Source organism: Zingiber officinale, chromosome 8B (assembly GCF_018446385.1).
Source record: "Zingiber officinale cultivar Zhangliang chromosome 8B, Zo_v1.1, whole genome shotgun sequence".
NCBI lineage: Eukaryota > Viridiplantae > Streptophyta > Magnoliopsida > Zingiberales > Zingiberaceae > Zingiber > Zingiber officinale.
The window spans coordinates 58,592,430-58,619,856 of record NC_056001.1 but is presented as its reverse complement, the minus strand read 5'-3'; the positions used below and the strand labels follow the sequence as shown (position 1 = coordinate 58,619,856).

The following is a 27,427-nucleotide window of genomic DNA, read 5'->3' as shown; positions in this document are numbered from 1 at the left end:
GATTGTGATAGCTTCATGCTTCGCATAGGAGTGTTTTAAACTCTAGATTTTTTTTAAAAATTTTATAGCATTTTACTAAACGAAGTTTTAGTATTATCTCATATACTCAACTTTTATAATTCTAAAAATACATATCACATCTCTGTGATATCCTGTTTTCTGTTTTCTTTTCTGCTTTTAGATCTAAATTTAATAGTATAAATTGAGATAAATAAAAATTTAAACTTAGGTTTGATAAAATTTATCAAAAATCATTATAAGATTTAGAGCAATGTTAGTCGTTAATCAATACCATCAATGGTTTTTTAGAATTTTCTCAATCTAAAAATATTAAATTTTTAAAAATTTAAAATATGGGCTAGACAAAATTGACTAATTAATATTGATTATCTCAAATTAAAATTAATATATTTATGTAATATATCTATATTTTTATATCTGAATTTGATAACGTAAATTACAAAAGTAAATTTTTGACAGGTTGAAAAACATTTAAATATGGAAAATAAAAAAATTGAACGCGAAGAAAATAAAAGAGTATAGCGAGAATGTGATATGATGTTTTTGAAATTATAAAAATTGAGTACGTTTACGTGATTCAGAAAATGCCATTTTTTTCTATGGTAGTCGACTTTTTACTTTGCGTTTGTTGGCCCCCTTGAGCTCAATCTCTCCTGCCTATTCTTATAAATTTTAAAATCCTGTGGACTTCTTGACAATTTTAAAATTTTGAGTGTATTTTTGTAAATAAAGGTAAATATCGGTGGGTGAAAAGAAAATTTCCCCATTATTATATATTATTTTATGTATTTTTTTCGGAACTGAAATGCAATAAAAGGCCTACTTTCTATCTTTTTCCCATCGCGCTCGTTCTGTTGCTCTGGCCTTCGGCGCTCTTCGGCAATCTCGTCTTCCACTCCTTCAGCCTCCCTTTGTGATCGCTCATCGGACGTTTTCCCAACTCGATCTCGATCCCCTTCCGCCGATCTCTGATCCCTAAACCTTTCTTCTCCTTTTGCCCTTGAGATCCCTCGGTTTCCTTTCGATTCCCCGCCTCTGTCGCCCTCGGGAACCCTAATCCGACCTCCCAGGTCCGGATCCCTGCGTGCTACTCCATCAGGTGCTGTACGGATGGCGAGCGACAACGTGGATCTGCCTGACGGTCTCTTCATCTCGAAACCGGGCGAGGAGGTCTGGGCCGGGCGAGGTGAGTACCTGAACGCTCCTTTGTTTTAGCTTTCCTTATTTTTTTTTTATGGTGTTCCGTTCTTGTTCGAATTGATCGATCTATCCACGCGCTTCGTTTTCTTACCTCCAGCCGGAAGTGTGCTTTTAGGGTTTTTGTTTTGTTTTTATTTTAAAATTTCCGGGTTGTAAAATTTTACTGCTTCTTTGCATCGTTGATTTAGTTTGTCCTATCGAGCATTCAGGAGCAAAATAAGAAGAGTTACTTCTTTGAGCAACATTCTTGCCGCAGTTTGGAATGACTTTTCTATTATATGAGATGCCTGATGAATCTATACTACCGACTGCTAATTGCATCTGCTAGAACCTGTAAGCTGAGAGTTAATAATTTATGCCTAGTTTTTTAAGTTGGTCAGCATAGACTCTAGTATACAAATTTGAAATATAGTTTTTTTTTTTTCTATTCGGAAATTCTGCAAAAAAAAAAAAAATGAATGTATTTATTGGATCCGGTACTTTTCCCTTGTTAGGTTCTCTTATTAATAAAAATGGCGAGGTCATGGATCTTATGAGATTTCGTATACCTACTTCTTCTAGTATGAGCTTGATCATGGAAATTTATGTATAATACCTACAAAATCTTTTGCAAATATTAATTGTTCTTCATATTTAAATTATATGTACTTAATTTTAGTAACTGTTAAGATATTTAAATATGTGCTTAATTTTAGTAACTGTTAAGATAGTGGCAATATGGTTTATTTATTCAGAGCAGATCTTCTTCCTCAAGGGAAGATTCTTGGCATCATAACTGGATTAGATTGTTAACAGCCATCCTACATGGTTGGCTGAACCGATCTAATTTAGGTCAAAACATTTATGCTCATTGCTGAAAGTATGGTTATACAAACAGTTTTGTTTATGTTACTTCATGATACACAATTGTGTTTCCATAGTAGCTATTCTTCAGGCCTCTTGACAGTGCCCCCTTTAGTACGTTTGTCTCATTGCCATGATGTTGGTAAGTTAGTGTGCAATGTTTTCATTTTGCTTCCCAGATGGTATCAGTTGCATAGGACTTCATATACTTCTTTCAACCCAGAAATTCCAGTATCTCTATGATTGTTACTTAGATAAGAACCTTTTGTTTCATAGAATCCTTCTTCGCTGAAGCTTTCTATTGCTATGGCTTTCTTGATTTCTGGTATTTGAATTTCTATTTTTTGACCCAATTTTAATTCTATCACTATAAACTTAATGTATTTTATGTTGCATGTTGCAGATCAGGTGAACCCAGAAAATAGTATTCCTCTGTCTCCCCAGTGGCTATATGCTAAACCTGGTGACGGCAAGGTTGGCTTTTTGATTACTTTGGTAGTATCAACATTCATTTACATGACAGACTGATTTTTTATTCCTGGGATCATATTATTTTTATTATATTCTATGCCAATTCAATCATTTTTTAAGACTTGCGTATCCTACTTTTGGGTGTATGAAACTTTAATTTAATCCTGTGAATCTTTAGTGGTTGTATGAAGGATATCAATCTAAAAAATCTTCTAAATAACATTTTTTTTGTATGTTTACTCAACTGAAACATCATTAATTGAATAAAATCCTTTGAGTAGAGTGCTAAAGGTTGTTTCCTCTTTTGGCTGATCATCATGCACTATCTGGTCTGGAAGAAAATTTTTATAAGTTACTTGTAAGGAAAAATGCATTTTAGCAATTTAATTTTGATTGCTAGGAAAGACTAGTAGGTTGGTGTTGTTGAATGTGGACATTAAAATTTGTATGGTTAATTTGAAATGGTACAAATAGAAGCATTATGAACACGATCATGGTGGTAGAAGCATTGTCATTCTGCCTAAAACCTGTACGATTATCTAGTTCTGCACTTACTATGGTAGAATGAGGGAAAAACATCTCCCTCATCTAGGAGTAGTTTATGCATGTTCAATGGTAGTTCAATTGTTAAAATTCTGGTTTGATTAATAGTGGCTTAAGGACAGTTAAATGAGACTTAAAAATATTCAAAATATCAAAAAACCAATGCTCTTGAATTAATTAAATCTGGAAAAAATCATTGCTTGAATAAGACATGTTTTTTTAACGGGGCTCCATCACTTATATTAGGTGTTACTTGAAGAATTTTCCACCAATTCTCCTTTTTGGTGAACTTTGGTACGTTGTGGTTTGATTTTTTTTAACCCGTGTTGTATTTCTTTTAATCTTGAAGTGGTTATAAACAAAATTCTGAACTGTCTCAAATCAATTTATGTTTATTATCTTATAGTAGTAATAGTCAGGATATTGTAACAAAGGTAATTATGCTCACCCTAGGCAAGTGCCCTTCACAGTCCGTCTCCAGGTTATGCGCAAGGAGGTAAATCATAGGGTTAGCTTATAACCAAGTGGCCATGGGATGAGAGGAATTTTCCCCCGAGAGTAATAGTCACGAATCACGATATTGAATTATGATCAAGTGGTCTGGAATCCAGAAATGTTTTAGAAATCCATGCTATTGGTTTTTGTAGTTGAATTTAATAAACTTGGTAACTCTACTATGGCTCTGATTTCTTCTTTTTATAAAGTGGTCCAGATTGAGCACTCTGCGAAACGTTGTTGTTTTTTTTTGTTAAAATTACTTTTGATAAAATATCAGATTGTTAGTATTCCATATCACATGTTGGGACTTACACCGCTTGATGATAACACATATGATGTTACTCCTATATCTTGTTTCCAAAAAAACTCATATATAGCATAGCTTCTCAACATTGATATCTTCATCTGTGCATCATTCTAATTCTTTTCATGATGGTGCTAACACATGCTCCAAGCCTAGTATTTCTGCGATATTTTAATGATTTAAATATCCATGTAGTGCAATTTATAGCTTGATGAGAGGCCAAGATTGTACTTTTAGGTTTAGCTTTATAATTGTTTACTTTATTCTCATAATAAGAGTATTTTCACTTGCAAATCATTCTAGGATATAGGCTTGTATATACCTGATACTGAATTTATTTGTGGCAGGATACTCGCCCACCAAATTCTCTGCCATCTGGAGGTTTGTCTGATTCTATTCAGAAAGATGTCTGGCGTCTGGATGGATCACAGGACAAGAAAGAATGGAGAAAAAATGCATCTGATATTGATGGTAGCCGCCGTTGGCGTGAAGAAGAGAGAGAGAGTAGCTTGCTTTCTAGGAGAGAACGCAAAAGGGAAGGAGAACGAGAAACTGAGTATCGTAAGGGTGATCGTCGACCTGAGAATGTCCTTATCAAAGAGTCTCTTGAGTCCAGGACTCTGCCTTCATCTGAGAGGTTGCATGAAGTTCCTAATCGTGGTATGGGAAATGAAAGCCGCCGAGATAGCAAGTGGTCATCAAGATGGGGCCCTGACGACAAAGACAAGGAGTCACGCATAGAGAAGAAAGTGGATGTAGAGAAAGAAGATTCTCATATTGAAAAACAATCTTTTACTGGTAGCCTCCGTTTACTTTCTGGAACTGATTCTCGTGATAAATGGAGGCCACGACATCGTCAGGATGTTCATTCTGGTGGATCCTCTGTTCGTGTTGCTCCTGGATTTGGTTTGGAAAGAGATCGTGTGGATGGTTCAACAAATGCTGGTTTTGCTCGTGGTAGGGGAAGATCAAATTCTGTTGCAGTATTACAGCTGGGCACTTCAATTACTTCTGCTAGCTCCATTGGTGCAATCCTAGTAACTGAGTCTGAGTTCTGCTATCCTAGAGGGAAGCTCCTTGATATCTACAGGAAGCAGAAGACAGTTTTTGTTGATGCTACACCTGTGGACTTGGAGGATGCTCCTCCAGTCACAACATCTACCTTTGTAACTCCTTTGGCCTTTGACACACCTGACTCAGAGGAAAAGGTATATCTGAATTTGTATGCCAACATCTTCATATTTTCAGAATACAAATAGGTCGATACAAGATACAAAATTATTGCTGAGAGGGATATATATTGTTATCCATCAGTATCATCATCAAGGCATATTTGTCCCAAACATTTTGGGTTGGTATATGGCATAACTAAAATATGCAATGAAAAATATTACCAACTGAGGACAATTTGGTGCAACTCTAATTGATGGAAAATAAGAGAAAATGAGTTAATGATGATATGTATGTGAACAAAGATGACTATTAGATTATATAGTGGAAAAATTTAATCTGTTACAGTTGAATGAAAGATGTAAAAAATTTTAGTTTAGTTAAAAATGCTTAAGAGAGATGAAGGTTAATTGAGACTAACACTGCTTAATGATGCCGATGAGATTGAACTATTTCTATTATCTTTTTTTTTTTCAGGAACTAGTTAAACACAACTGGTTCTTCAACTTCACATCTCCTAACTTGAAGATCATTTAGATAATTCTTATTTGCTAGTTCTCCTACTATGAAAATGCTGGTCTTTGGTAGTACTTCATGAGTTATTATAACCGATTTGGAAGCTTGTTTTTTTTCCAAGTGGGCCTTTTTACATGTTTTAGTCAGTAATAAAAAGAATGACTTGTTAAACTGTGTTCAAACTGGTGCCAAATGTACCTAGTGAGCATCAACAAGTTCCTACAATATGAGTATGGAGATGAGTAGCAATGTGCAGGGCCTACATGAGATTTACTTTCTGGGTGGCATTTGCTATCGACACCATCCTTTCAGTTTTTTTATAGTTAAAACTAGTTTTTTTGTTTTCTTAGGGGTTCATAACTGACTAATGGGATTCACATTTGTTGTCTTAAAAGGTTCTTTTGAAAGAGATTTGGAAAGGGAAGGTCAACAGCAGTGAAGCAAACTTAGGTCAGGAAAAGATGGAAAGAACTAACAAAACTGATATAGGTGTGAAACTTGCCTTCATACTCCTATCTTCTACTATGATTATTGAAACTAGTATATTTTTCATGTAGGTGATGAAAAGGGCATAATTGAAAAGAAACATGGTAAAAAGGAATCAGCAGAAGATTTCAAAGGTCAGGAGGATCAGTTTCCATGTGTTGATTAAAGCTCTGTTTTGACTATTATAATTAACAAACTAAACTTGTTTTTTCATTTCAGAGCTGAATTCTCAACAAGGACAACACAATGACATTATTGTGGATTCTCTGATTAATTTGGTTGGTCCTGATCCTTTGGCCCCAAAGGCTGCTACAAACCATGATGTGTTTCTAGATAAACAAGATCCACTTTGTGACGATGTCAAGAATGCTGATCCAAATGATGGTATGATGAGAGGGATAAATATCAGTGACCAATCAAATCATCTAGATGTTTTAGATGTTTTGAAAAACATCAATTTAGGAGAAGATTTTGTTATCCCATTTGAGGTTAGTGCCGAGGTAACAGATAAGTTACATACGGAGTTTGATGTGGCTCATGTGGAGGTTCCTAACAATAAAAAATTTGAAAATAAAAAGACAGGTAACAAATTGCCCAGTCCTGAGGAGTTGAGCTTATATTACCTAGACCCACAAGGTGATATACAGGGGCCGTTTCTAGGTCTTGATATCATCTCCTGGTTTGAACAACGCTTCTTTGGCACAGATTTACTTGTGTGTTTATCTGATGCTCCTGAGGGCACACCTTTTCAGCCATTAGGTGAAGTTATGCCTCATTTGAAACTGGAGCTCCATTCTACCTCAAATATCAACCTTGGTGAAAATTCTGAAACTTTGGATGCTACAAGGAATGAACTTGGCCCTTCCCTTGTGAGTGGTTCTTTTGCTTCAAAGGATCACCAACAAACCTTGTCTCTGGATTCTCTGGATTATCCTTTAAAATTTGATGTTCTTGAAAATGGAAGCTTGCTAGATTGTAATAATGCCAGGTTACCCTTTTCCAACGGAGAAGCATCACTGCGCATGACCGCTGAAGGTCTCAATTTGCCTGATTTTACTGGGCAAGATGCTGAAGGTTTGTATAATAAGAACAACTTGTCTATCTATGTTTTCTTCCTTCTTCACCAAACATCTTAGTTTCTGATTAAGACCCTTTGCAGTTGTGTTGTACAAAGGTAGGTTCTCGAGCAACATGGAGAAACAGCAAGAGGGAGAACTTGGTAATCACAACATTGCTCTATCAAGTTCCTTGAGTGGGCATCGTTCTATGTATCCTGAAACTGGAAATACTAGTTTAGTTAATCATAATCTTCAAAGAGGCAGTGACTTGAATCCTCTTGGTTTGTTTTGGTCTGAACTAGAAGGTAACCAAAACAAGCCCCTTTCATCAACAATTCCAGGTTCTGTGGAGAATTTGATTGGCAATTATGATTTTGCAAGAAATGCCTCTCCATTTAACCTGAACCAGGAACAACAGTTCATCTCAGGAAGAGACCGTCCAATCTCCAATGATTCACGGTCTAAAAATTATAGATGGGGCAACAATGCAAATACAGTTCCTGATAATCTTGTTTTAGATAACATGTCGAGGTTTGAACATGGGTCTAACCAACTTAGTTTAGAACAGTCTATGCTGTTCCAACAATTACAGGAAGAACAATTACAGCATCAACTTCGTCAGCAAAGCTTACTAGCCCATCAAAATGCTGATTTAGCTGGAACATTCTTTGATCAGGTGCATGAACCTATCCACCAGCATCCTGTTAATCAACAGAGCGTGGAGGATCTAGAACTAATGCTGAAGCTTAGGTTTGAACAACAACTACATTTAGAACAATTGCAGCAACAACAATTGCAACGACAGCGACAATTGCACCAGCATCCAATGCAATTTCTGCAGCAGCAACTTCAATGTGATGAATCACAATTGGAATCACGACAGATTTATCTTCAAAATTTGCTGCATCAACAATTACTTGAACCTGGTGCAGGATTATCAAATGTTCATCCTCATGGGACGCAGATGATGGATCAGAATATTTTAAGGCAGCAACTTTTGAATGAGTTTCAAAAACATTCTAGCAATCTTTCTCATGAGTCGGCGATGGAACAACTTATTCATGCAAATCAGGGGCTGAACTTCCAGCAGCAGAATAAAGATTTATTAAATGTTCTTTCTCATTCCAAGCTGAGGCAAATGTCTCAAGAGCAACAATATCTTTTAGAACTCCAACTGGAGCAGCTTCAGGCTCAGCAGCTATCTGCTGCAAGGAATCTAACTGGTATTGAGGATGAGAGACACACAGGGGGGATCTGGTCAGTTGATGAATCTGGTCAATTCATTAGAACTGCAGCTGGTTCACACCCAAATTATTCTTCCAGACTTAGCCAATCAGAATTTTTGCAGAAACCACATGGGCCATCATTGGTTGAGCATTCGAGTCATTCTCAGCGAAACTACTTGTTGCAGGAGAGAATCCAAAGAGGGTTGCATCCTCTTGATAGGTCAATGCATATGCATACAGGTGCCTCTCCACCAAACTTGGAACTCATTAATGCCAGAGCACGAGCTCAAGGATTGAATGCAGAAGAACATCTTGACCAGCTTCATGCATCTGGTCAGATGGGCCAATTTCATTCTAATTTTCACTCTCATCAAAGACAGATTTCCAGAGAGTTCTCTGGCACACACATGGATCTGACAGAGAACCACTGGTCTGAGCTTGCTAGACAGCTACCAGCTGACACAATAGAAGCACAGTTGAAACAGTTGCAAATTAAAGCAGAGAAGCAGAGAGGCGCCAATATGAATATCTCAGTTGAAAACCCAAATGCATGGGCATCATACATAGAAAATAATGAAAGATCAGAATATGAATTCAGGGACTTGCTTCGTCAAGAAATGCTTCACCGATCTCAACACTCACTCAGGTTGGTGGATGGTGTTGCTACATCATCCTATGAGCAACAGGATCCTGCTTCTCTGCTGCTCTATTCACGGCCTGATTCAGAGAGTCAATATAATTTGAACAGAGACAAAGTGGGGTTGAATGGTGTTTTTTCAGATGTTTCTCTTTTGGAGCAAGTAAGACAGTATTCAAATGAACAAGTGATGAATCCCATTGATAATAAATTTGAAAGCAGCAACAGGTTCACTTTAAGACCTGGTTCCTCAACAGCATTTGAACAGAAAAAATTCCTGTCAAATTTAGATTTATTTGAAAGAGGAAAGCGTGTGAATTCTATCAGTGATGCTTCCTTACAATCAATAGAACTTTCTAATCTGAAGGATGGGGAGAGAGGGAACATGCAGCATACCAATAGAAGTTCCAGGATCCAATCAATGGTGGATGTGCAAGAAAGTAGGGATATGCAAGCAGGTGGAGGTCACGAGGATAAGTTTTTTAAGCAAGATTTTCTTGACAAAACTGGTAATCTAATCAGTATTTTCTGCCCTGTGTTTACATCTTATTCTCTTGGTCAATTAATGCTGGTACTAATCTGTCGTATGGTACAGGTGCTGGTTTAGGTTTCTTTGACAACGAAACAGAATTTGATCAAACTGTCAAGGAAGAGATGTCAAATAATATGTAAGGACGTTGTGCATGGCCACAAAGTTAATACCTTGCTATTTCTTCTTGTTAATCTCATATTAATTTGTTGTCAGGTTTCTCTTTTACCAGAGAGTCAGGTAGTTATGTCTGTTCTCCTGTTAGTACACTATTCATGTGTGGGACATTATTTATTTTGTTAATGAATGACTTATGATTGGTTCTCATTGTGCTTTAATTTGCATTAACAGTACTACATACCAATCCATGCAGTTATGCTTGTGAGGGTGCACATGCATTCATCTGTGCAATATTGTGTTTACTAGAGTGATGTCTCTCATTGGGAGAGATAATAAATATATTGCTAATGATTCCTTGGGATAGTTTCTGTTTTGGTCATAAGCGTCTTAACTTTATAACTAGGTGACTAACATTCTGAATTCACTAATATTAGATGTTGATGATTATGGAGTCTTCACCAGTTAAATGTTAAATCTACAAAGGATTTTTGTTTTGCAATTGTTAATTATTTCACTAATAAGCAGTTATCGAAATGGTTTGTCCTGATATCATATGGTCCAAGTCTAATTTTGTGCTCTGATACTATTGTTTAGGATATATGATGGTCCAAAAGGAGTTGATAGTTTCTTAAAGCATACCTGTGATCCCCATGACATGCCATCTGCAAGACCGTCCGCTGGCACGCTTCAAATTCCAAAGGGGCATAATTCTGCAACGTATGGATCATCAGAAGGTATATTGTTCTTTAGACCATTTTCTCCACATTATCATCGAAGCTTCTTTAGCCCTTGCTAATGAAATATTTGATGCCTGATACAGAAGTACAGCAAGAACATGGATCTAGCCTCATTTCCCAGTCTTCTGAGGTGTTAAGACCTAACAAGAAAGATGTGAAATTTCGTCGAACCTCTTCGAGCATCGACACAGATATAATAGAGCCTTCATTCAGTGATATGCTGAAGAGCACCAAAAAATCCATGCCCGAACCCGAGAACATGGAAACAAGCTCAGTCGGAAAGAATACCAAAAAGAAAGGAAAGAAAGGGAGACAGATCGATCCGTCTCTGCTCGGGTTCAAAGTCCATAGCAACCGCATCTTGATGGGTGAGATCCATCGCCCAGATGATTGAGCATCATTTTTCCTGTAACTAATGTGTCTGGTTATTTCTTTACTTGTAAAGTTCCTCTCAGATTTTTTTGGCCTGTTCACCATGAAATGATGTATGCAGGGTTTTGTACACTTTCGTTCAAAATGAGGGTTCATATTCAATTAGTTCTATTGGTTTTTGTTTTTTTTTTGTCTTCAATCTGAATCCCTTTTCCTACTGCCTTATTTTGAAAACAATCTTTATCATGTATACTCAGGTACGCTCTCTGCCAGACCCTGCTATTCTAATCATTGGCAATGCTCTGAATTGATTGGAAAATAAACTACTTAATATTGTTAATATACACTTGCTAGTTTTGTCATTATCTAGAACACTCAACTCCTCTGTTATTAAATTTGACTTGAATGAAATACTACATTATTCACATCCGAAGCATGTTCCTTGCGGCTCGCATGCCACTCGATACATTAGTAAACAACTGCAGAAGTGACCCCTTTACAATGCTTTTGACTGAACATTCCTCTTTCACTGCCCCTCCCTCCTCTGGCTTGGCCTTTGCCACTGACTCCGTCGACCACCTTGAGCCGGCATCGTCCCTGACATGGAGAAAGGCCAGCCCGATTTCTCTCCTCGCAGCATCAACGGCGCGGCTCGCCCCCACTGCATTCCCTGATGCATCCACCACGTAAAAGTAGTTCATGGCTCGAGTTCCCCTAGTCAACGCTTGCGCCCGCAACACCGAGAGACCATTCTCCCTGAAGACGCGAGTCACGTCGGAGAGCAGCCCCGGCCGGTCGTCGCAGCAGAGCTCCAGCCTCATGCCCTGCAATTAGGAGGTGCAAGCAGCCGCACTTAGACATGAGTCCAAATTACAGTGATCAAGAGAGAAAGACAGTGAGGACCTTTGTATCTCCTCTCTCTATTGCAGCTTCCAAACAATTGGCTAACTGAATTCTCTCTTCTTCGGAGATAAATGGGATGCCATTTTCCTTCCTGATATAGTACTCCTGCGTCACAAAAATACCAAGATTAATAAACTGTGCAAATTTTGGAAGGTGGATACGGAAGGTGGAGTTGCCTGCCTGATGAGCTTCTGGCCCTTCTGCGACCACGGCGCCGTGGAAGACGACGAACTGCATGTGGGTGAGGGTGCAGACGGTGTGGAAGATGAGATCGGGGAGGTTCTTGCACCGCACGTTCACCACCGTGAACTCTTTCCCGACGTAATCTTCCACCGTCACCGTCACCGGGGACGGCTCCGGGTCGCCCTCGATACCGGAGGCGCCGTCGTCGTCGTGCAGCATCAGCTGGAGCATCCTCCTCTCGTCGCTAGTCGGCGTGGAGGAGCTTGCGGAGGTCGTCCTGGCGCTCCCTCTCAGGACGCTGCCGAGGAGGTGACGGATCTTGGAGAGGCGGTCGGATTCGGCGACGGGGCCGCCGGTGGCCGCGTCGGTGACGTGGATCACCGACGCGACTTTCGAGTTGTGGGTCTGGAGGTCGGCAGCCACGATGTTGCACTGGAGGTCGGTGAGGACGGCGGAGATCTCGGAGAGCAGGCCCGGGCGGTCGAGGCCGACGAGCTCGATCGAGGTCAGCTTCCCGGCCCCTTGGACGTCTACGGAGGCCGGTCGCCGGTGAAGTTCCCCTTCTTCCAACGACTGCTCCATTGAAATTGTCTTTCTAAGTCAACGCTAGAATTTTTTTTTAAAACTTTGCACCCTAAAGTTCCTGTTTTATATTTTACCCCTATAATTTTGTTCCTCTATCAAGTAACAAATGACGATTAAACAAAAATATGGAACCAATATTTACACGTATGGAATATCACCTTTAAGATTCGTTCAGCAAGTACACATTCAAATCCTCTGTCTGAGATCTTATTCCCTTCTTGATCCACAACATAGAACACTAAGCGCATAAAAAATGATAATCATAGAGGAGCGAGTTAAATAACTCAAGCGGTCATAGACGCAAAATTACTCAATTATATTCAAATTCTCTAAAAAAAATAAAATATCGATAAGTTTTTCGAACACTAGGTAGTTAGTCTAACCATCCATGAACCATTCTCCATCGGAGCAAATGTATGCCCTCTTGATCACTAGCTTCAAGTCTACCAACACCCGGGCAACTTCCAACAAACTCCCTTGCCTATTCGCACTGTGAACCTACACATCGCAATCAAACCACGTTCAAATCCATCGACTCACTATCTCAAACGGCTATGTGGATCACGGCTAACCTTTATCAGAGTGGTTTTGCTACAAGAAGTGTCGTCCACGGTGATCCTGCAAGAGAATTCACAACTCGTGTACTTAAAAAGAGGAGATGAGGCGAGGAAGAAGAAAATGCATATATAACCTTGGTGGATTCATAAAGACGAAAAGCTTCTCATGCTCTTCTTGGATTTCACTCGAAGTCTTGTAAAACCCAAAGCTCATGTTTGATTTATTCAACCACTTTCAACATGAAATATATCTTAGTTTGTTTTTGTTTTTCCTATCTTTAAATAGTAGTATGGGGGGAGATATTAATTCCCCCAATTTACAATCTTCCATATATATATATACCAACCCTAATTGGCCATTTTGAGTGTATCTTGGAAGGTTTAGGTTAACCTCCTCTATCTCCCCCAAGATGATATTTTTCTATATATATTAACTTGCTAGATCACTTTTAAATGATTATCCATCAAGTAGCCTATATATGTATTTCGTATGCAAAACTTCTTTTGTAGCATTCTCTCATTGAATTATCCTAATTAAATTCAAACCCTAAACCTTAAACCCTAAATCTTAAATTAAATATAATTAAGTCTTTATGTGATTTCTACTTGAAGACCTCCTCTATGGTAGTCATTTATTTGTATTGGTGTACTCAAGAACATAAAATATAAACTGAGTATGAAATAATAAGAAAGAGTAAAAATGGAAGGTGGACGAGTGGTTTCTATAAAGAGAGAAAAAATCTTTTCCAAGAAAAAGGAAGAAAAAAATTTAAAACCTAACAAAAATATTTTCCCATTAATTATGATTTTTGTAAGTATTAAAAGTGAGGAGAATTTCTTTTATTCTATTCTTATTTTTTCATAAGTGGCTAAATCATCACAAACTAATTATTTATTTTATTTTTTAAAAATATATCTTACTAATTTATTAAAAATTTGGACTATTTACTAACTAATTTTATGATGAGGCTAAAGAAAATTACGCTAATTATACGTTAATATCCTTTTTTTTCTTTTAATATATATTATCATGATTCTCTTTAGTTTCATATTGTAGGATTGATAACACCATGAAAGGAAAAGTTTCTATAAATATCTTGGGTCGGCGATGCTAGAAAGTATATATTTTTTTGACTTTTGACTAAGATTAAATGTACGTTAAATTAATTTTGTATGAGTTAGAGTAGTTTCCTGTTTAATTAAAAATAAAGATAGAAATTTAAAGCCATGAACTATAATTAAACAAATAATTAATTAAACACTAAACATTTAATGAAATTGAGAGATAATTTAAATAATAATAGATTTTTTTTTTCTTTCTCTATCTAACTTTCCTTCTATAAATTTATTTATTTATTTTTCTCTTCTTACTTTTTATTTGTCGTTTAGGAAATTATGCTATTAATGAATAACCAAAATATGATAAAAAATAAATAGATTCATCATAGAGTTCCTATTTCTCTAAATATTTTATTCCTAAATATTGATTTATAATTCAAACTTAACGAAAAAAATACAATAATTAATAACTTGATTAATTAATCTTTTATACATAAATTTATATTTAGAAAACATCTTTTATAATTATATCAAATAATTTTATCTATTCCATCTTGATTATAATTTGGAAATCCGTATATACATACCGAAATTATTTTAAACAAATAAAAATCAAAGGGTTATGAGAATCATTTGAAGGGGTCCCTTTTTAATTTATTATCGGATGCCATTTCACCTCTATAAATTTTACTCTTCGAAACTGTTTTTATTTTTGATGTTTTTATAGTATTTTTGGTGTTATTATAGTAGCCCCAGACATAACTACTACAAATACTTGAACTCTCATCAATATAAAAATTATATTATAACAACTATGAACCATAGTTGACATTACAAGTATAATCAACACTAATATTAGTATTATAGCAGAACTTCATCTCTAGTCAATGTTGGATCTTAAGCACTTAAAAGAAGGGTGAATCACATTGTTTTTTAAAAAATAAGGTTATTTTACAAGTTTAAAGTAAAATTACAGCGAAAAGTTTAAACTACAAAGAACATAAAAAAAATTTGATCAATTTTATTTGGTTCGAAGTCTTCGACGACTCCTACTCTAAGACCAAGGCCTCGCAGATATCGATGGGTAATCCACTAAATATGTTTTCTAAAACCGTCAGAAAAGGTAATCGAATATAAAGATAGAGACAGTATAACAACCTACACTTCCTTTTTAAGTAGTAGTATGAAAAATGTAACACAATTAAAAGTTACCAACAATTTAGAGTGCACTCGTGTGTTACTGTCAGTCTGCTGGAGATGATCGGATGACTTGGAAAAGTAGCTCGGTGGCAAAAGGACTTCTTTGAAGCAACCGCAAAAAGCCAAAGCAATCATAACTTTCAAACGAGCGCATAGTAGATTGTAGAAGTGATGTGTGAGAAACCTTGTTTGAGATGCTTTTTTATTGAGCATGAAAGACGCCTTCCATATCATTAAAGGCGCCATCAATGCATGAAATTTGATCCTAAACAGTTTGACTCTTATTATCGACGAAGTCTGATTTTATCCGATGGAAGACACATTCTATATTTTCGAAGGTGTCTTCCATGAATAGTGCTCAAGGCGCCTTCCGTCTTTTGGAAGGCGCCTTTCTGCTCCATTTGTCATGCAAAATGTATTAATTCAATACTAAAACATCTAATCTATAAAACAAAATTAGTACGAATAATAATAAGTAATAATAATGAGTTCTTGTCCTTCAAAATCAGAAACTAGTCAATGTCTTAGTTTAGAGATTCAAAATGGAGCTAAACTGGACCCACACCTAAAGTCCGAACTTAGACTCGTCCTCACGGAACTCTCTCCTCCAGTGGCTTACCTTCACTTACGAACTTGCAGTCTATTAACTAGCTTCTTAACTCACCAGGTCTTCCCGCCAGTTGTCAAGTTCGCAAACCCAACTGGACTTCGACCAACTGTTAGGCCCTGCAGACTTAGCCGGATTTCTTACAAGATATCAGGTTGACCCTTTGACCTATCCGAGTTTCGTACCAACTATTGAATCCTTAGATCTAATTGAATTTCATCCAGGTATCAGTCTCCTAGACCCGTTAGTTTCTACACGCTCGATAAATGCATTAGATCACAAAAATATCTAACTTAACTCATTTGTCATTCATCAAAAATTAAATTAGATCGTTAGTACAAATTACATTAACGATCAACACTGATCGATCTTATATTATAGTAATATTTTGACTCGATCAATAACACTATTTTGGCAACTATAATTCATAACTTTTGCAATTGTCAACATTGTCAATATCATGTTATAACTGCTCCAATATAGACATATTATTTATGATCAATACTACAATATTATATTGTAACAGCTACGAAATTATAACTACTATAATTGTATAGCAACTACGAGATTGCAATTGCTATAATTAAGTAACAACCATGATCTTATAAGTACTTCAATAGCGGTAAAAATAAAAACGGTTTAGAATAGAGGTGGAATATGGAGCCCTTCTGAAAATAGAGCCAAAAGGAGCGTCCTTTGATGATTCCCATAATAGCAACATCTACTTCTCGAAATTCATATGCATCATAGACATTTCTATCAAAACAAGCCAACTTAATGCACCAATTCACAACAATATTTCCACAAAAGTATCGATGAAACTGTCTATAACAAGAGTTATTTCCTCGCAAAAATAACAACATCACAACTCTCCCACCGAGATGCTCACAAGTTCCCTTTTGAACTCTTATCTCCATGTTAATCTGAACAGCAAAGAGCCAAGAGTGAGTAAAATAACCGAGTGCAAAACAAGCAAAATTCAATGAGTAAACAGGAAGAAAATCACAACAAGAAAGGCACAAGTATTTGAAAGCAGTTAGAACAAGAATTAGTTTCACTTTCGATAATTACATGAAGAGAATTAAATAGGAAAAATGCATCTGCAGTTTAAAGCAAATCAGATCTGTCAGAAGAATTACTTTAAATTTGTGAATCAGTTTACAGTGTACCGTAATCAATTAAGAGAAATGAAAGGAGTTAGCTTTTGTACATACTGATATTTATCTTCTCGTTCTCACTTTCTTCTTTTAGCATGTATATTTCTAACATAATCACCCATGTCCAACGTTGTTAGAGATTAGATGATATTTAAGAATGGTTAACAAATTTCACATAGCGATGTGGAACTAAGAGGTGAAGTATCATTTCTCCATTTCACTCACTCCCTTTTAACATGCCGATTTCTAACAATATAAATCAAGTAGGACTATGTATAGTACTTGTACATGAAACCCTATGGGACCAAGTTTTCAGATCATGCTCTCGATAATGATGACATCAAATATGTGAGTATACTGAACTATGCTTGATCATTAGTACATATCGGCATCATCATACAACATTCTTGGTTATTAACTTTGCAAAATAGAATTTTCTATCTTCTTGTTCTCACCACTTGGCAGAGATGAAGGACTGAATCTAACACCATGTTAAGTTACAAAAGGCAACCGAGTCCAACCGAAAATGAAGGCACTTACTCGGGAACCACTTGGTATTCAAGCAAACTAAATTATCTTCGCTATGTGGGGGTAAGAGGTAGAGTTTCATCCACTCTTCTCACTTTCATACTCACTTTAACATGTCTATTTTTGCCAGTATCAATCAAGCAGGATTATGCATAATATCTAAACGCGAAGACCTTATGGCACCGAGTTTTAGATCATGATCTTGATAATTAAGAACAAACACCTAGTTAGAGTATCAAGAAATATACTTGGCCATTGACAGATATTTAAAGATATCAACATCTTTATGCGGCATTGTTCTTGATTATCAGATTTGCCAATTATGTTGATAAGCATCACAGAAGTCATGATTTTTTTTTTTATAAGATAACTACGATATGCCATTCGATATGTTTCTGAAAGTTTATAGAAGACAATTATGCAGTTCTAACAGGAGAAAGGAGATGCTAGAAAGTCAGATTCTTAGTAGTAAAAACATCCAAGCGCTACTAATCTACACACCTTGATAAACAAGAGATCGGGCTTCCGGTCGATATGTCGAGCTCTGTTATTGCACACCTGTGTGTTCCACACGCATCGCAATAGCATTGAAAAGCAAGCTTGCTACTATAATAAGCAATTTTTTGAACTAACAGTTGAAGTGATACCTGAGCTTGAAAACCATAGTGAAGGTTGCAGAGAAAGGATGGGCAGGAAGATCAAACCACTGTTACACTTCAATGAATGAAGTCGAATTGTCCATCTTTCTTGCTTTTTCTAGTTGAATTCAAACAAAGTAGAAAAGGAATCAAAGGAAGCCAAAGCTTGAATTTCGCAGCTTGAATGTCCTCCTTCTTAGTGTTCTGACCCATCCTGTGAATCTTCCTCCTCCTCCTCCTGATGAGGGGGTGGCGGAGGTCGTTGATGTTGTTGCTGCAGCTGCCGGCCACCATCGGCGCCAGCAGCCAACCTCCCGGGCACCATCTGCTGATAAAACTGGCTCATGGCATGGGGATTCAAAACCCCAATTTGGGCATCTTGAGAGAGGCCGAGCTCCAGATCGGGTAGCTGCTGTCCATGGCCTCCAAGCATCGATGCGAAACTCATTGCTCCCACGTTGGGGATGGGCAATTCCAGCCCATGCATCCCCATCCTGTGCATGAAGTTGCCGGCGGAACCATCTCCAGCGCCTGCGGACCCAAGGTTCGAGCTTGATGGGGCAGCCGCCATCGAATGCAAGAATCCGGAACTGAATCCACCGCCTGGTGGCGGCCAGAAGCCAGGGTGAGACCTAGGGAGGCCTGCAGGCCCAATCATGGCCCAGTTAGCCCGCACTACGGAGGCGCTTCCATGCTCAATCTCGTCAAACTTTGGTTGGAGCCCGGCAAAGGCAGTGGAGCCAGCAGCGGCGGCTGTGGCGAGAGCCGACGCCGGGATGGTTCCGGAGCCTGTGGCGGCGATGATTGACGGCTCCGCTTGCTGGAGGAGCCATTGGATGGTCTCCCCGTCAGACTTGTGCCCCAATTCCCGTGTAAGTTGGAACACCCTGGCGGCGCACAGGGCGGGCATCCTGATCCTTCTTCCCCGACCGTCAACTTTGGTGTGGCGGTCCTTGTTGGAGCACCTCTTGGGCGCAAGATGCCGCCTTTGCTCCCCCGCCACCGCCGTGCCCGTGGATGGCGAAAGGTCGCTGCTTTGTGACGCTGGCGACACCGTGGCGCCTTCCCCCTTATCCTGGTGAAGCTCGGCGACCTCTAGCGGCACCTTCGAATCCATCAAAGTGCCTGCAACAGAGAGAGAGAGAGAGAGGGCAAGATTTTGGGATCTCTGCCAGAGGGAGACGGACGCGAAGACTGAAGAAGGGCGAGAAGAAAAAGCGACCCTCCCTGCCTCTCCAATGATTCCCCTTAAATTCACCACCGCATGATCCAATTTGAGCGAAGTGGACAACTTATTAGATTGCCCAAATCTAATCCCACATGAGATTCCTGTCCTCAACTTTGGATTTTCCACCGTCCTTGACTTTTTGCTAGAGGTGCAAACAGTTCGTCTCTGGTTCGACACAAAAACACTGTTTCATTCAAGCTCAAGTCCGAGTAAACAATGACAGTAACTCGAATGGAGCTTGAAAATTCGTCTGCTTGGAGAGATTCCTTTCTGTTGTTCTTGCTGCTACTGCTCCGGTTTCCCTCTCTTCGCCTTTTTCTCCCTGTCTGTGACATGATTGCTCAGGACAGAGCAAGTTGCATTGCCTTTGCTCCGGGGCACTACACTACCCTCGGCAATGGCAGACACAGAATGGACCTCTCAGAGGTTGCATAGTCACCACTCTGAAAGCACGAGGAAGAAACAGGAATTACATGAAATTCAAACAGAAGAGAATTATTGATCCTCTTTCACATAAGAAGACGATGAGCGCATTGTCAAGCATAAAAAGTTGTGGAAGATTTTTTTTTTTTTTTGTTGGGATGATAAAAGTCTTGTGGCAAACTTTTGAAGTGGCTCTCAGCGTCAAAGACTTGATCGGCTGGTGGCGAAAAAAAAAAAATAGTCAATCGCTCCTCGAATATCCCCAATACGTTATAAAAAAAGATAAATTTAGCCGAGTCTCGTGAATGAGATAATCCAGATTTGGATAATAAGTTTTTGGAAAAATTTGCATGCAGTCTTTACATGCAGTTTTTATTCATGAAAATCTTTATTTTCACTCCTCAGTCAAATATATTTATCTAATTATCCATGATATTTTTAGGTATAAATCCTCTTAAATTCAGTATAATAAATTAGAATCTAGTATATTTTCTATCAAATTGAGTACGTTTTTTTTTTTCATTTCAAAATATACTCAATTTTAATTTAATGTGTTTGAATTTAATAGGAATTATAGTCATTTTTAGACTATTGTACCGAAAAATATGAGGGTTAATTTCGATAGAAAATATACTAGATCCTAGTATAGAATACTAGATTATAGTGTAAAGCGCTGAATTTAACAAGAATTATACTTATTTTAGACTTTTTATACCTAAAAAATAAGAGAGATAATTTTGATAGAAAATATACTCAAAGAATTATACTCGTTTTGGAGTGGTCTCTAAGGACCTTCAAAGGTTGAGTCAGTGTAATTCGAGCCCTAATTTATATTCTAGGCATCCACGTTAAAGAGAGAGTCTCTCCTCATGTATTTGTTCACATCATCAATGCATGTAAATCAATATAAACCAACTTATATGTCTTGAAACTCTCAATGTGGGACTAAAGTCTCATCCATAATGGAGATTCTTTCCTCTTCCACCTCTTCTCCATCCATATATATCTAACAGTGGCAAGCCTTACTTAGTACTAACTCGGGTATACTTACGGGGGCTATGATGTAGTGGTAAGGTGCTAATATTAGTGTTATCAAAGCGATAATTGTGATCTATGTCTCCATTAAAGCGATAATGGTGAAGAAATATTAGTCTTATAAATGATCCACACACATGTTTTATCAGAGAAATTATTGAATCCCAATTAATGAATGATTTTTTTAATGGACGATTGATATAAAAAACGTTAGGCTGATAACTCATCCGCTATGAGCCTTTTCTGATTTATCCTAGTGCTCGGTGAGAAATTTTTGTCGGTTACTTTTAAGATTATCCCAAGGAGGGAGTAAATCAGGAAATCAAAACTAACCAACTCGACTATGTCCTAGGATAAAAAACTAATTTAAGGAAACTAGAAATGATTGTTTATGAATATCTGATATCGATGCTCGAGAACTTCAACAACAAGTTATTGTAATGGGCTCTCTTTTATAAAAAAAATAATTTAATTTTTTAATCAGATATAAAATTAACAATAACATATACTACATTTGATCTTAGCCAAAAGACCGAGAAAGATATGTTTTCTAATGTCGCCAACCTAAGGTATTTATATAAGCTTTCTAACATCATGGTTTTATTAATCTTAAAATGTGGGACTAAAGAGAATAATGTATATTTTTATATAAAAAACAACTAGAGAAAATTAGTAATAAGTTTAAAATTATTTTCAGTGTGAAAAAAGATATTAACATAATTTCATTTTGGGTTATACTAAAATTAGTTAGTAAAGGGTGTAGATTTTTAATAAAATAGTAAAATATAAGCTAAATAACTTTAAACCCCTTTGTGTTTTCCATCTAGAAGCAATTTGCCCCTTTTATTTAAAATATGCCACTTAAGCCCCCTATGTTTTGAAGTCAAAAAGAAAAAAAAATAATAAGTGACCAAAATAATCTCTTACTTTGTTATTCTTAACGTTAAAATTATTCTAACTAAAAACCTTTTCAGTTCTTATTGAAAAGTAACCTCAAATTTCTAGACAAAAAATAAAAATAAAAATAAAAAATCTCACGTCATCTTTGAAAGCTTAACCTTAAATTAACCTAAACTTTCTGGAAGATGAAGCTATTGAAGTCTTGTGCTTCTTCTTATATTTCTTCCATCCACTAGAAGAACCCACATTTACCATTTTTCTACATACAAATACAAATACATACAAATTCTAATGTGGATGTCTTAAGGGCAAAGGAGGAATTAGGAGGGGGAGGAGGGGTAATTTTGTCTTTACACTATTTAGGGTTTAAAAGGGGAGAGGAGGCATGAGGGCGTAGGGGCTTCTTCTTGGTGCTTTGGTTCTGCCACCAGGGGAGCTGCATTTTAAAAAGGAGGAAGGGGGTGGGGTGTTTGGCAGCGTGCGGTCGGCGCGACCACAACCAAGAGGCACCGTCGTCGTTGGCCTTTCCCTTGTCGCCGACAAGCCACTCCTCCTCCCTTTTTCTCCTCTCTCTCTCTCTCTCTCTCTCTCTCTCGCAATGTCCGGAGCTGCCTTCTTCCTCCTCCACACCAACACCGCTGAGGTTGCCGACGCCAATGTGCTGCCTCCCTTCTCACGCCGTCAAGATCTCGCTCATTGCTTCATCCTCTTCTCTCCCACGAGATGCCGCCACCGTTGGACGTAGAGGAGAGACCAGCGGAGCCTGCCCTCTTCTCCCCCAGATTCGTTCACGCTGGAAACGTCGCCGCCACCTCCCCGGTGTCCGACACCATCGTGACGCCTCTCTCTCATGCTCTCTAGCCATCATCGCCCACGAGAGCACACCTCTGGAGCATTGCCTCTAACTCCGACCGTTGCAGAGGCCGACTGCCCCTTTTCTTCCTGCTCATTCCGCTGGCCAGCACTACCTCGTCACTCTCCCCATGTCCAACGTGTTGGGATCCTTCGTACTCGGCTAGAGAGGGAGGTGTGAATAGCCGCCCCAAATTCTCGCGTTCTTCCTACAGTTAGGGTTAGTCGCAGCGAAAATACAAGGAAGAAACTAAGGAGAAGAAAAACAAACCGATGTAACGAGGTTCAGAGATGAACTCCTACTCCTCGGCGTGTCCGTAAGGTGGACGAAGCCTACCAATCCGTCGGTGGATGAGTCCCCGGAGAACCGGCTAAATATGAGCTCCTTATGGGTGGAGAAACCTCGCCACAACTACTTCTTGCAACCGCAAGATAAGAAGTACAAATACAAGAGAAGCAAGAAGTAAATACACAACAAATGTAAACAACCCTTGCCTTCTTGTCGACTGTTGAAGAAGCAACAACTTCTCAGACGCCAACCACAGCAGCAGCTCAGTCGGAGTCCCAGAAGAAGCTCACGCGAAGCTTCGAAGAAGAGCTCAACAAAGCTCAAGCACCGCAGGACTAGAGGAGAAGAGAAGAGGAAGAAGCTTTACCGAAGATGCCCTCGTCTCCTTTATACTGCGAAGAAATGAAGAAACTGGCGTTGCGTTGCAGCGGCTAGAACCTGATCGATGCGTGGACCGATCAGGTTCGATCGGTCCCGACCGTCGGTCGATGCGAAAATTGCGCGTACTACGTCGATGCGTGGACCGATCGAACCGGATCGGTCCACGACCGATCCCAACTCTTAACTTTGAAGCTCTTCCTTCCGCGACGCCGTCTCGATCGATCGCCACGACCGATCGAAGCTCTGATCGTCCACGACCGATCAGGCGTCTTTCTCGCTGCTACTGATCACCTTCCGATCGGTCTGCAGACTCCTACCGATCGGTGGCATCGTTGCTATTCTTGATCGGTCACCAGACCGATCAGATAACTAGTGACTTGGTTTTTGCCTAAACCAAGTCCCAAGCCTTCCAAACCAACATTCGGTCAACCTCGACCTGTTGGTACTTCATTCCTAGCATCTGGTCACTCCCTTGACCTGCTAGAATTCCCCGCCAAGTGTCCGGTCAATCCCTTTGACCTACTTGGACTTTCCTCAACACCAGATGTCCGATCATCCCTGATCCATCTGGATTTTCCCTTGCCTGGCTTCACTCACCCGGACTTTCACCTGGCTTCACTCACCAGGATTTCCACACTGCCTAACATCCCAGTTAGGACTTTCCCACTGCCTGGCTTCACTCACCAGGACTTTCCACCTGCCTAACATCCCAGTTAGGACTTTCCCTCGTGCCAAGCTCCCTGCTTGGACTTCTCCGTGCCAAGTCTCCATACTTGGACTTTTCCAGTGCCAAGTCTCCATACTTGGACTTTTCCCGTGCCAGGTCTCCACACTTGGACTTTTCGCGTGCCAAGCTCCCTGCTTGGACTTTTCCAGTGCCAAGTTCCCTGCTTGGACTTTTTCCGTTGCCAAGTCTCCATACTTGGACTCTTTCCTGAATCAGGTCAACCAGGTCAACATTGACCTACGGTTGCACCAATAATCTCCCAAACATCTATTCTTGTCCCATATCAAGAATACAACTCTTCCACGAGTGTCAAACATCAAAATACAACTCAACTAGGTCAACCTTGACCTAAGGTTGCACCAACACAACGTTGCCTCCCTCTCTCTCACACTCACCGGCAGCCCATACGCCTTCTCCCTCATGCCACTGTCGACCGACACTGCCTCCAGCGGCTTATGCCGCTCACAGCTGGCCGACGCCATCTTTAGCAGCTAACGCTGCCCTTCGGACTGTCCTTGTTATCGCAAGACCCTCCGATCCATCCGACCGTACATGTCTGACGACGATCCAACACTTCACTTGGCCCCTTTGATCTAGTATGTCTCCATCCTGTGAGCTGTTGTTGTTCCCGACCTACATGTCGTTATATTTCGGCTTGCGTGCCATCGTCATATCTTGACCTGTGTGTTGATGTCATATCTTGGCCTACATGCTGATGTCATATCTCAGCCTGCGTGCCGATGTTAGGTTCTGGCCTACATATCGCCTTCCGAGTCCTAGTCGCGTTCGACTCCGTGCCATTAGATCCAGCTCCTCATCCGGCTTGCACGCATTTACTCTTCTAGGTCACAACAACTTGAGCAGCGTCTCGACTAGCTCACCGATCCACTAGAGGGCGCCCTTGGGGCTAGGATACGTTATCGTACTCACTCTCCATTCAGTTTATTATTCTAGTATTAGCCTGTTCCTTATATATTCATTGGATCTACCTCGAGCATTGGGGTACCAAAGACTGGGGTGACCTAGTCGCTGGCTGCAAGTAGCGTTAACCAGAGGACTTATGACGACTTAGTCAACATAGAAGTCATCTCAACATACCCCCCCTCAGGGCTATAGCGATTCAGTCAACATTCCAGCCACCTCACCCGGTGATATGTCTGACTCAATTTCCGGACAGGATCAATTTGGCGTCGTCTGTGAGAATCTTCTCCACATATTCTGGAACATGAAGATGGACAACGTCGAAAGGTTCTCTGCCATTATCACAATCTCGGAGGATCCTGACGTACATATTATCTTCTCCCTTCGCTCCACGGGTATTCGGGAGTTGAGGGATTAACTTGGAGCTTAGCTGACCGGCAGATTATTTTTTCCATTATATTTTTTCCTCGACTTCACGAATATTCGAGAGTTGAGAGACCGAGATAGAACCTTAGTCGGTTGACACGACTCCTTGATCAAGTAGGTTACAGGCTCTGCTTCCTTTTTACGGTTACAAGATTTGATATAGCTCCCTGATAAGAGAATAAGATCCTAGTCCCTTGATCAAAGACAAGGGTCATAGATCTTTGATCGGACACTAGGGGAACAACTCCCTGATCAAACATTAGGGGCATAGCTCCCCAATCCGACACTAGAGACACAACTTCCCGATTAGAGATTCGCAGGATCTAGAGGCCTTGCTCTTTGATTACAGGCTAGGGGTCTTACTCTCCGATGATGGACTAGGGGCCTAACTCCCCGATTAGGTGTGATGTACGCTCTGCATCCTTTACCATGGGGCTCTGCATCCTCTTACTGCTACAGGCTAGCGAGAAGGACGACACGGGAGAGAGCTGACGGGCTCCGTGCGCCCGAGGGATGAGACGCTGCGGAAGAGTACATTGGTGGACGAGAAGGACATGTGCGACGTTCGAGGGACGAGAAGCTGGAGCATAAAACTGCTCTAGGAGAATATCGAAATTGGGTTCGGGTGAGCCTTATTTCGGTTGGCCAAAATTACCCAGGCGAACGGAGCAGCAGAAGAGCTAGAGTGAAGCTATGGAGTTGCTAGAGGCTCCTTCAATAGGAGTTAAAGGCGCCTCCGCGACTTTCAGGCAGAAGTCGCCTTCAATGGTTGAAGGCGCCTTCAACTAGCCATGGAAGACACCTTCAATGGCCATGGAAGGCGCCTTCGACCAGGCAATCTGGTTGTTGGCGGAAAGGATAAAGTTTTATCCTTTGCCTCATTGGAGATGCCTTCCAGCCCTATGGAAGGCATCTTCAACCTGAGGATAAGTTTTCCAAGGGCTATAAAAAGACCCCTGGACCTAGGAAAGATGTAACAACTTCTGTATTGATTTCCTATCAATAGTCTGAGTTGTTAACGAGTGTAAGAGACTTCTCCGCTTTCATTGAAGGAGATTCTTAAGAGCTTTCATTTGTCTTGGATTAACAACCACCTAGGTTGTAACCAAGTAAACTCTGGTGCCTCTTTTCTTTAGTTTTTTATTGTTTTATTTTTATGCTATTGCGTCTAACCTGAGTTGAAAGATCGAGAAAGATATTTTAGTGTTTCAGGCAACTCAACCCTCTCCAGTCGACCGACCCGGACCAACAAGTATTGCCACCGGTCTCGGACCGGAGTATCGCCAACGACCTCCTAGTCGACATTCCAGACTCTCGCCCCAGTGCGAGTTATAAGCGAACATACTCTCACGACCAACGACCTCTTGGTCAACGTTCAAGACTCTTGCCCCAGTGCGAGTTATAAATGAGCCTGCTCTCACGACTAACGACCTCCCTGTCGGCATTCTAGACTCTCGCCCCGGTGCGAGTTATAAGCAAGTCTGCTCTCGTAACCAAGGACCTCTCGGTTGGTGTTCTAGACTCTCGCCCCAGTGCGAGTTGTAAGACAGTCTGCTCTTGCATCCAACGACCTCCCGGTCAGTGCTCCAAACTCTCGCTCCAGTGTGAGTTATAAGCGAGCATGCTCTCGCGACCAACGACCTCCCGGTCGGCATTCCAAACTCTCGCCCTAGTGCAAGTTATAAGTGAGCATGCTCTTGCGACCAACAACTTCTCAGTCAGCGTTCCAGACTCTCGCCCCAGTGCGAGTGATAAGCGTGCATTACACACTTGCACATCGACTAACCGGTCAAGTTTCTTCCCTGACCGGGTACTCTTCTAACTCGCCGCTCGATCGGCACTCGCCGTTCACTCGTTGCTCTGCCCGGCACTCGCTGCTCTGCCTGGCGCTTGCCGCTCAGTCAGCACTTGTCCCACTCGCTGCTAGGCTCACAGGCGCCCACTCGGCTCATGGGCTTCGCACCCACTCAGATCTCCTGCTTTGCCCTCTCTTAAATTCACCTTCGATGGACTTCGTGCTCGCTCAGTGCATCGACGTTGTGCCATTTAATCTCTAGGATCCGCTCCCCCTTGTTTCACGAGCTCTACGCCTACTCA

General features: G+C 40.0%; 3 protein-coding genes and 1 pseudogene across 5 annotated transcripts; 1 reads left to right on the top strand and 3 right to left on the bottom strand.

The window, feature by feature from the left end:
• The first annotated feature begins 852 nt into the window (after positions 1-852).
• Positions 853-10,902, top strand: LOC122015014. Of its 2 annotated transcripts, none has more exons than XM_042571622.1 (10): positions 853-1,207; positions 2,468-2,538; positions 4,228-5,088; positions 5,962-6,055; positions 6,124-6,186; positions 6,272-7,126; positions 7,212-9,482; positions 9,569-9,641; positions 10,217-10,356; positions 10,443-10,902. In XM_042571622.1, exons 1-10 carry the CDS (start codon positions 1,132-1,134, stop codon positions 10,751-10,753), a joined length of 4,815 nt encoding a protein of 1,604 aa, XP_042427556.1. In that variant the 5' UTR covers positions 853-1,131; the 3' UTR covers positions 10,754-10,902. The 2 variants fall into 2 exon arrangements, with proteins under 2 accessions (XP_042427556.1, XP_042427557.1); XM_042571623.1 differs by lacking the exon at positions 853-1,207 and adding an exon at positions 1,413-1,554.
• A 251-nt stretch (positions 10,903-11,153) lies between these two features.
• On the bottom strand, positions 11,154-13,173 carry LOC122013870 (ACT domain-containing protein ACR6-like). Its single transcript, XM_042570086.1, has 7 exons — positions 13,094-13,173; positions 12,975-13,020; positions 12,786-12,900; positions 12,585-12,640; positions 11,815-12,408; positions 11,635-11,739; positions 11,154-11,555 (listed from the first exon to the last, which is right to left on the bottom strand). Exons 1-7 carry the CDS (start codon positions 13,171-13,173, stop codon positions 11,154-11,156), a joined length of 1,398 nt encoding a protein of 465 aa, XP_042426020.1.
• A 3,377-nt stretch (positions 13,174-16,550) lies between these two features.
• On the bottom strand, positions 16,551-19,811 carry LOC122016923 (transcription factor TCP20-like). Of its 2 annotated transcripts, XM_042574359.1 has the most exons (3): positions 18,158-19,811; positions 18,012-18,068; positions 16,551-16,748 (listed from the first exon to the last, which is right to left on the bottom strand). In XM_042574359.1, the coding sequence occupies exon 1, from the start codon at positions 19,263-19,265 to the stop codon at positions 18,345-18,347; it is 921 nt and encodes a 306-aa protein (XP_042430293.1). In that variant the 5' UTR covers positions 19,266-19,811; the 3' UTR covers positions 16,551-16,748; positions 18,012-18,068; positions 18,158-18,344. The 2 variants fall into 2 exon arrangements, with proteins under 2 accessions (XP_042430293.1, XP_042430292.1); XM_042574358.1 differs by having other exon boundaries at positions 18,012-19,811.
• A 1,426-nt stretch (positions 19,812-21,237) lies between these two features.
• LOC122018182 lies at positions 21,238-21,379 on the bottom strand (annotated as a pseudogene).
• Between the last annotated feature and the right edge of the window lie 6,048 nt (positions 21,380-27,427).